General features: G+C 62.7%; 1 protein-coding gene across 1 annotated transcript in view; it reads left to right on the plus strand.

The window, feature by feature from the left end:
• Window positions 1-3,412: 3,412 nt before the first annotated feature.
• STAT6 (signal transducer and activator of transcription 6, interleukin-4 induced) overlaps window positions 3,413-8,908 on the plus strand; it is an 8,421-nt gene continuing 2,925 nt past the window's right edge. The window contains exons 1-11 of the mRNA XM_009334170.1: window positions 3,413-3,533; window positions 4,636-4,774; window positions 6,708-6,791; window positions 6,876-6,993; window positions 7,142-7,203; window positions 7,378-7,526; window positions 7,657-7,716; window positions 7,830-8,018; window positions 8,097-8,184; window positions 8,346-8,468; window positions 8,645-8,737. Of these exons, the coding sequence (XP_009332445.1) occupies window positions 3,418-3,533; window positions 4,636-4,774; window positions 6,708-6,791; window positions 6,876-6,993; window positions 7,142-7,203; window positions 7,378-7,526; window positions 7,657-7,716; window positions 7,830-8,018; window positions 8,097-8,184; window positions 8,346-8,468; window positions 8,645-8,737 (1,221 nt within the window). The 5' untranslated portion in view covers window positions 3,413-3,417. The remainder of the gene's footprint in view (window positions 3,534-4,635; window positions 4,775-6,707; window positions 6,792-6,875; window positions 6,994-7,141; window positions 7,204-7,377; window positions 7,527-7,656; window positions 7,717-7,829; window positions 8,019-8,096; window positions 8,185-8,345; window positions 8,469-8,644; window positions 8,738-8,908) is intronic.

Raw genomic sequence — 8,908 nt, forward strand, 5'->3', positions numbered from 1 at the left:
TGCAGGCTCCATGGTGTCCTCCCTGCAGCACTGTCACTAGCATCCCACTGGCTGGGACGGTGGTCCCGTTCCCTTGCCTTGGCCAGAGAATGCCAGCAGTGATGGCCTCCCCAGCACCCTGGGGAAACTGAGGTGTGTCGAGAGGCAGCGAGGTCTCTTGGGCTGCGTCCTTGTGGGGGCAAAGCTAGAGCAGAGCCCAGGTGTCCTGAGTATCAAGCACTGGAAAACCTCTGAGCATCTGTCCCTGAGAAAGCCCCAGGGAAATCTCTGTTCAGTGCCCGGGAGGACAAGGAAGGTGCAGAGGATAGAGGGACATGTGTGCCCACAAGCTGCCAGCCCCAGCTCCTTCCCCCACCAGCCTGTGGCACTGGGCTGGGAAATCGCCAAGGGCAGAGAGAAGCTGGCCAGGAGTAGGGTCCCTCGCAGTCCCAGTCCCCCAGACGTGGGGGGAGAGGTGGCCCCAAGGGTGGGGGGCTGCGGTCTGCTGCCAGGAAGTGCCGGTGGTTAATGAGTAACAGCCGTGAGATGTATGGCAGCTCTCGCTTCTGGGATGTGGACTTGGTTTCCCATTGCCTGATGAGTAAGCAGAAAGCCCGTACTGGGAGCACGGGGGTGACTGAGCCCCTCCTGCACCCAGGCTCCTCCTGCCTGACCTCCCAGCCTGGGGGACCCCCAGCCCCGCCGAGGAAGCGAAGCAGCCCCTCAGGTGGAGAAGGAAGCGAAAGTGGCTGCGCAGAAGGGGTTTGGGAAGGGGGGGCGGGCAGGGCCCACCCCAGGCGGGGGCTCCCCCCCCTTCGGCGCCCTCGGGCAGGGGGGGACAGGGCCCCCCCCAGGCGGGTGCTCCCCCTCCTTGGGTGCCGTATCCTGCCCCGCCATCAAGCCGGAGGCACTTTGCAGCTGCGGGGTTTTCCCAGGTGGCAGCTCCTGGCCCGAGTGTGAGGCAGCCCTGCCCCGTGGGGGCCCCACTGCTGTTTAGGGCTTGAACCCTGGCTTCCCTGGCCGGGTCTCACCTCCCTGCTGCTGTCCCCTGTGCCAGGCAGGCCTGGCCCCTTGCTTGGTGGGGGGAGCGCAGCGCTTCCTGCTGTGGGAGCCTCCGCTCCAGGGTGCCTCCTTCAGGGTACAAACCCCTCATCGGCTGGGCCAGCTGGAGCCTTGGGGTGCATCTGCAGTGGATGCATCTGCAGTAGGTGTAGGTGCGTTGTACTGGGCAGCGCAGAGCCAGGAGCTGAGCCTCCCCCAGCACCGCTGAGCTGCAGGGCTGGAAGCTGCCGCGGCAGCTACTTTTGCCAGGCTGCCCCGGGGCGAGGGTCCCCACAGGAGGGGCAGCTCCATCACCCGGCCTGGGTCTCTGTCCCCGCCTGCTGCCCAGCTTCCTTCTCCCTAGCACTGTGGGGGTGCTGACAGAGCAAATCCCATGTGGCCTGATCCTGTGAGGGTGCAGGAAGCTGGGGCTGGGCACGAGGGCTTCTCAAGGAAACCTCCGTTCAGCGCTGCCCCAGCTGGGGTATTATTACGGGAGCTAGGTCTTGGCAGGGAAAGGCTGTTCTGCAGAAGGAGCAGAGGAGGAAAACATGGAAATTAGTTAGGACGGGAAGGAAATACGGCATGGCTGGGCTGAAGGAGCTGCTGTGACTGATGCCAGGAGAGGATGGGCCTGTCCCTCCTCTGAGCTCCTCCAAATCGTTGTCCCCTGGGCTGGTGGGAGCTGGGAACTGGGGAGGAGGATGAGTGCAGCATCTCCTGCTGCAGACTCTTAGCAAATTCGGGCATGCCCAGCTTACGTTCCAGGTTGCTGCTTACCAGCCAGCAGCTGCCTCCCAGGGCTAAGCAGAAATACAGGTTTTAATAGGGGAGGAGGATGGAGATTACATCTTGAGGATCACAAAATGAGAGGCTTTTTTCCCTCCTGTCTTGGTTCCCTGCATGCCAGCAGCTACAATCTCACTGGGGCCGTGGGGAGAGCGGGGCGCTGCTCCCGGCTGTCGCTGGGTGCGTTTCCCACCGTGCGTTGACCCCTCCAGAGTAAACTCAGCCCTCAGGCTCTGCGCTGCAGTAAATCGTCGGGATCTGTTTGGCCAGTCAAGCAGAGTCGAAAGCAAATGTGTTCCTGGAAGCGCCGGGCTTGGCGTGCCCTGGGGTTGGGCCTCCGTCTGCTGCGGTTCCTCCCCGGGGCGGCATGTGGGGCTCTGCCGGGGCAGCCTGGGAGGGCTGGTTCTGCTGCAGCACCCTGCTCCCGTGGGAAGCGGAGCACCCCAGGGGTTGTGCCACTGCTGCCTGGGTGTGCCCCCTCCTCCCAACGGAACGGCGGCGGCTGGAGCTGTGCTGGCGGCCGGCCGGGCGCAGGCCGTGCTGTGGTTGTTTTGCGCTCTCTGCGATGTTGCCCTAGTGACGCTGGCTTCCTTCCCCTCGCATGGTTTCTCAAAGTCTCTGTGGGGAACGCGCTGCCTGCGAGGACATGTGACGTGACTCCCTGCTCGGCTGTTTGCTTTCGGGGACGGGAAGCCAGCCCTGGGCGGACGGGCTGGATGGGGTCCCGGAGGCGCCCTGGCCCCACGTCTGGGCGGTGAGCTGCTGGTGCCTCGTGCCCCACTGCAGGATCCGGCCTCTGCCCCAGCCAGGTCCAGGGGAACTGGCAGCGAGGTGCGTCTGGGCTGGGCAGTGCAGTGACCCCCCCTTGCCTGGTGGGCCCCGAGGGCTGCCTGAAGGGGAGCAGGCTCCCGGCGGGGGCTGGAGGGTATGAGAGTGGCAGGCAGCGGGGAAGAAGGGAATGAGCTGTCGGGAAGAGGCATGGCATGGGCAGGACAGAGCAGGCAGGCTGCAGGCACTGCTGGGGTGCTGGGGCTGGCCAGGGGGAGGGACTGTCAGGGTTGCAACACCCAGGGCCTTCCCTGTGGACTTTCCCATCTAGCGCCTCATTCCAGTCCTCCTCTTGCTTTCCATGAGCTCTGGAGCCCACCATTTCTGGGGGGCAGCTGGGGCATGCTCAGGAAGGCGTCTTCCTTGCGGGGCGGCTGGGGAGGTTTTGGGGAGCAGCCAGGCTGCCTCACTGAGACCACCCCAGCAGAGCAGTCTCACCAAGCTCTGGGGTTTCACACTCTTCCTCCTCCCGGTGGCTCTCCCATCTCTCCTGTGCCAAGACTGGCAGCGCTTACCTGTCCCTCCCTGTGTCCTTGTGCATCATCCACAGCAGGAGGCGCAGGGTTTCCCCAGAGATGTGGGAAACTAAGGCACGAGTGGGCTGCCTGCCTGCCCAGGATTGCCCAAGAGGCTGATCCTGGATTGGGCTTCCTGCTCCTCCTCCCCAGCAGCCCCAGCCCTGCTAAGCAGCAGGGCATTACAGCTGCCCGTGGTGCCCAGGCTGCTCTGCTCCCTGCTCATGTCCCCTCTCCTGTTTCTCCACAGGTGACTGTTCCCAAGATGTCCCTCTGGAGCATCATCTCCCACATGCCGCCGGAGGAGTTCAGTGGCCTCTTCACAGAGTTTCCCCGCAGCCTGCGCTGTCTCCTGGCTGACTGGCTGGAGAACCAGCCCTGGTGAGTCCCCTGGTGCCTGTGGGCTCTGCTCTGCCCTGGTGCAGCTCCCCACGCACCCATGGTCAGCCTGGGCAGCGTCCAGGGCTGGCTGCCCTGGGGGGCTGGGGCGAGCTGGGGGCCCCAGCCCAGGCAGCACCTGACCATCAGGTCTGAACGCACGGGCAGAGGCAGATGTTGGTGACGGGCCCTGTCCACGGCCCCAGACGAGGTGGGTGAGGAGGCTGGGGTCTGCACAGGGCATCCGGTCAGAAACAAAAGGAGATGGGGCCGGAGGCAGGACCACAGCATTGCTCCAGGGGGCCCATCCAGGAGATGGGGCTGCAGGCAGGGCCAGGGGCAGAGGCAGGCATGATTGCAGTGCAGTGTAGCATAGGAAAGGCCTCAGGACCCCGAACTGGACACAAATGAAGCTCCTGGACCCGTGGAGAGAGAGTGCAGCCATCTGGGTGAGGCTGCTCAGGGTCTATTAGTGCCTGTGGGGTCTGGACTGCTGCGACTCTGTGTTTGCAGTGGCAGCAGCCATGGGCACAGCCTGGCCAGAGTCCCCTTTTTGTGCCTAGGAAATAGTAACAGCAATGATTGATTATCCCTGTTACGGGCTCACCCAGGCTTCTCCTTTGCATGGTGCAACGACCAGGATGCAGGCGGGCAGGAAAGCCCCACTGGCACATCATTCTGCCTCGTGGGGCCGCGGCCGTGCTGGGTGTCAGAGGAGCAGTGCAGGCCGCGTTGCAGCGGTGGGTGAGGGGGGCTGGTCCCTGGCACGTGGCTCTGGGATCCACAGCACGGCTCAGGCCAGAGTGCAGCAGTGGGGTCACGCTGCAGGGATGAGGCATGGTGGAGGCAGGTGGGCATGCAGGAGCTGGGTGTACACGTGGGAGAGGTTTCAGGAGGTCACGTCCTCTCCGGAGAACTGCCTCATCCCGCTCAGAGCGCAGTTCACCCTTGTTCGCGCAGCAAATCCAGCCAGAAATCCAGCCAGTGCTGGGTAATGCACCAGGAAGGCAGGTGTCCCCTTCCTTGGGGCTAGCATGGGGTTCAGGGTTGCACAGCAGAGGGTGGAGGATTCGTGCCTGTCCACCCAACCCTTTCCCCTCTCCAGGGAGTTCATCAATGGCTCGGACGCCTTCTGCACCAGCGTGGCCAGCGGGATGCTCTCAGCCATGCTGGAGAAGCTCCGCAGCGCTGCCGGCAGCGATGGGCAGCAGTGCCAGATCCTCCAGCAAGTTAGCAGCATCGAGGTGTGTGAGGGCCGAGCATGGGGACCCTCGGGGCCGTGTTGCGCTGGGATCGCGGCTTACTGCCAAGGAATATTTGATTATTTTATGCTTCGGATTCGCTGGTTCAAGCACCACTCAAAGGGGATGGTGCTACGAGCCCGTCCCCCCTTGACACCTGTTTCAAGGCCAGTGCTGGCTGTGAGCAATGAGCTTGTGCAGACTCAGCAACTGGGGTTTTCGGGGCACTTCAGGGAGATGGAGGGGGTTTGTTTGCATCCCAGGGCTGACTCCCAGCTCGCCACAGCACTCGGGCTGTCACAGCTGTGATCGCGGTTCCCCTCAGCTCCCCACCCCCACCGGCCACTGGGCTTTCCAGCTTCCCCTCGCTGCCACGGTTCTGCAACCCCTTCGGTGCCCAGTGGCCCCCAGGGAGCAGCCCCCTGTGGCGACATCCTCCCAGGCCCTGTGCCGGACCCTGACCCCATGGGGAGCCCCCTGAGTGCGTTGGCCCCCTATGGCCCACGGCTCCGTTTGCCCCCAGCTGCCAGCACCCGGGCAGCCGCCTCACCAGATGTTCCCCATTTTCTGCTTGAGCATTTGATTTCTCCTTCCTCCATGCCATGTGTTGTGCTGTGTTTCCTCCTGCTGTGTATGCATGTGCATGCTGGGTTTCTTTTTCTGGGCTGTTTCTCTTTATCAAGGTCTGTTTGAATTGTGCTCTCTCTCTCTCTCTCTTCCACCTTCTGTGATTGCAGATTTAACCCCTGTAATCTCTCTCCTGCCAACGAAGCTCTTAGCGTAAGGGCTGAGTGGTGCTTGCTCCCAGAGCCCCGTTCTGGTTGAAAGCCCCGCTTTTTTGGTAACAGACATTTTTAATATACATTTGGGAAGGTGTCTGCTTTAGTAATAACTTCTGGGGAACAGGGTAACTTTCCAAAACAAGACCGTTGCTTGCTTTTTGAAATTGTAGGAAAATGCACAGATGTTTCAGCTTAGGTGTTTTTATTTAAAATGCTCATGAAGAGCCACCCTCCCATGTTCCTTCCTCCTGCTGTTCCTCATCCCATAACAGCCAACCCTCATTTCTCCCGAGCTCCCTGCTGCTTTCAAGCCTGGCCGGGAGGCAGGGCTGCTCTCCGTGGAGGGCAGTGGAAGCGCTGCCTGTTGGTGCTGCCACGTGGGTGGTGGGAGCTGGGTGCTCTCCCATGAGATGGGTAAACGCAGGGTCAGGGAAGCAGCTGGGGGAAGTATGGTGGGAAACTGGCTGGTGGGAGACCAAGCCTGGGCCTTATGTCCCCTGAACCCCGGGGCTGGCAGGGTTTGCCCCAGCAGAGCCCCAAGGCTGGCCTGGGGCTGCCAGTGCTATGTCAGGATCTGAGGCAGATGCAAGGGGTTCAGGGGGTAAGTTGCGGAGCTGCCTCCCAGCCAGCATGGGAAGCTGCCGAGCATGCCGTCCAGCAGTTTGCCATTGCGCTCTGCTGCTGTTTTGGGAAGTAGCTGATTTGGGAAATGCACGAAGGCTGGAGGAGCTGGCACGGGGCGCAGGGAGCCAGAGCCAGCAGGGAAATTCCTCTCCCTGTTTTCGGTGGAAAGCGTTGATCCACCCGGGCCAGGGCAGCTGCGAGAACCTTCACCAGGTGTCAGGCTGGCAGGTCTCGAGGAGATGCTTGCAGAAATAGAGAATTTGCTTTGGTTTGATTTTTTTTTTTAATTTGAAGTTGATTTTTTTTTTTAATGCACAGTTTAAAGTGGTTTTAAAGCTGGAAATTAGCTCTGTCAGAACAGTGGCGAGTTGTGGTCTGTCCCATGCTTTGGGTCATGAAACCCCACAGTCTGACTTAGCACCATTCATTGTGGGAAGGGGGCCCGAAATGCATGAATGGGGTGGGAGGGTGCCAGGGCTGGGGTGTGTGTGTCCTGCCCCGCTAACACCCTGGGCTTGGCTCCCCCACAGAATGCCTACCGGCGGGACCCACTGCGGCTGGTGGCCGTCCTGAAAGCGATCCTGGAGGGTGAGAAGGCCGCTGTGCTCAAGAGGGTGCGTGGTCCCTGCCCCTTCCAGGGCGCCCTGAGGTGTAGGGCCAGCTCCAGTCCCCACTCACCCTGCTGTGCTCTGCCCCAGGACCACCACCTGCCCCTCAGCTTCCACCGGCGGCAGGAGGAACTGAAGTTCAGCCTGGGGCTGCAGCGGCTGCAGCACCATGTCCGCGAGATCCAGGCACTGCGGGACAGCCCTGCAGGTGAGGGGCCAGGACAGGATGGATCCCTGCTCGGTGTGGGTCTGCCATGGGGCACAGCAAAGGTGGTGTGCCCCCTGGGGTGCTGGGCAGTGCAATGCAGACACTGGCTCCCTGTGCTAACGGGGCCACCCCCATCCTTCCTCCGCAGCCTCTCTGCAGCTGAACGCGCGGGAGCCACAGCTGAAGACAGACACGAAACCCCCAGAGAGCGTGAGTGGGGGTCTGGGGCACCAGGGGGAAAGCCCTGCCTGCCAGGGAAGGTGCAAACCGGCTCTGGGGTGGCGAGGCAGTGCAGGGCCAGGGGTCTCGGTGCCCTGGGGGGGGACGGTGTAGGGCTGGGGGGACAGTGCAGTGCAGAGCCCCATGGCCAGTGCTGCTCCTCAGGAGCTGCCTACCCTGATCCTCGAGGCCGTGAAAGAGCTGGAGGCAGCCAAGCAGCAGGTACTGAAGAGGATCCAAATCTGGAAGAGGCAGCAGCAGCTGGCAGGGAATGGGGCCCTCTTTGAGGAGAACCTAGCTCCGCTGCAGAAGAGGTGAGGCGGCACAGGGCAGAGACGGGGGACCCAGAGCAACCCTCCTGCCCCCTCTGCTCCCCTGGGAGTGGGGAGCCCACTGGCTTGAGGGGCTGTGGGAGAGTGGTGGTCCGGCTCTGCTTTGGCTGAGGGTGCCCCTTTCCCCGTGGTTCCCTCGGCAGGTAGAGGTGTTATCCAGCCTGGTCAAGAGGTAACGGGTGGGGGGGGCTGTGGTGGCAGAGGAGCGAGGTGGGTCTGCAGAGGTTGGTGGCAGAGCTGGCAGGGGTGCTGTGCCAGGCACCATTGTCTCCCCTTGTCCCCCAGCTCCTTCCTGGTAGAGAAGCAGCCCCCACAGGTGCTGAAGACCCAGACCAAGTTCCAGGCAAGTGTCCGGTTCCTGCTGGGCCCCCAGCTGCTGAAGGCATCGGCCAAGCCCTACATGGTGCGGGCTGACATGGTGACAGAGAAGCAGGCACGGGAGCTGGCGCTCAGTGCCTACAGCAACACCCTCAGGTGAGCAGCCGGATGGCCAGTGCGGGGGCGAGGGGGCTGCCACGCCACCGCGCCCCCCCAACCTCTTCCTCTGCCCAGCGAGAGCACAGGGGAGATCATGCATAACGTGGTGGCCCTGGAGACCAACCCCACCAGTGGGACCTGCTGTGCCAACTTCAAGAATGTGGTGAGTGCCACCAGCAATGGGCCATACAGGGGCTACGGGACGGGCTGGGAGCTCCGCTGGGGTGCTGAGAGGCCGCAGGGGAGAGCCGTCTTGGTGGGGTGGGCTGAGGACCTCAAGGCCAGTGCTTGCCCAGGGGTGACACTCAGCTCTCCCCTCTCTAGCTGCTGAAGAAGATCAAGCGCTGCGAGCGGAAGGGGTCCGAGTCAGTGACGGAGGAGAAGTGTGCCGTCCTATTCAGCACCACCGTGGCTGTGACCCCCAGCAATCTTTCCATCCACCTCCAGGTACTGGTCCCTCTCCCATGGGACAGGGCTGGGCAGTACTGAGCCTTCCCCTGCGGGACGTCCGGGCCCTGTGCTGGACAGCTTGGTGCAGAGCCCCTGAGGTGGTCCCAGGGCAGCCAGCCCCGCTTCACTCTGGGTGGCCTCAGGGCTGAAGGGGGGCTGCGCTCTGCCCCCAGGTCCTGTCTCTGCCCATCGTGGTCATCGTCCACGGGAACCAGGACAATAACGCCAAAGCAACCGTGCTGTGGGATAATGCCTTCTCCGAGATTGTGAGTGCCACAAGCCAGAGGGAAGGGGCACAGGGCGAGTAAAGGAACTGCTGGGATGCCGGGTCCGGCTCTGGGATGGGAATGGCTGGCAGTCTGGAGCAGGAACATCGGCACGCGGGTGGGATGCGGCAGGCTGAGACGGGGCAGCGGGTGAGCTGCTGTCCTGATGCC

The sequence above is a fragment of the Pygoscelis adeliae genome, unplaced genomic scaffold (genome assembly GCF_000699105.1).
Source record: "Pygoscelis adeliae isolate BGI_AS28 unplaced genomic scaffold, ASM69910v1 Scaffold591, whole genome shotgun sequence".
NCBI classification, from domain to species: Eukaryota; Metazoa; Chordata; class Aves; order Sphenisciformes; family Spheniscidae; genus Pygoscelis; species Pygoscelis adeliae.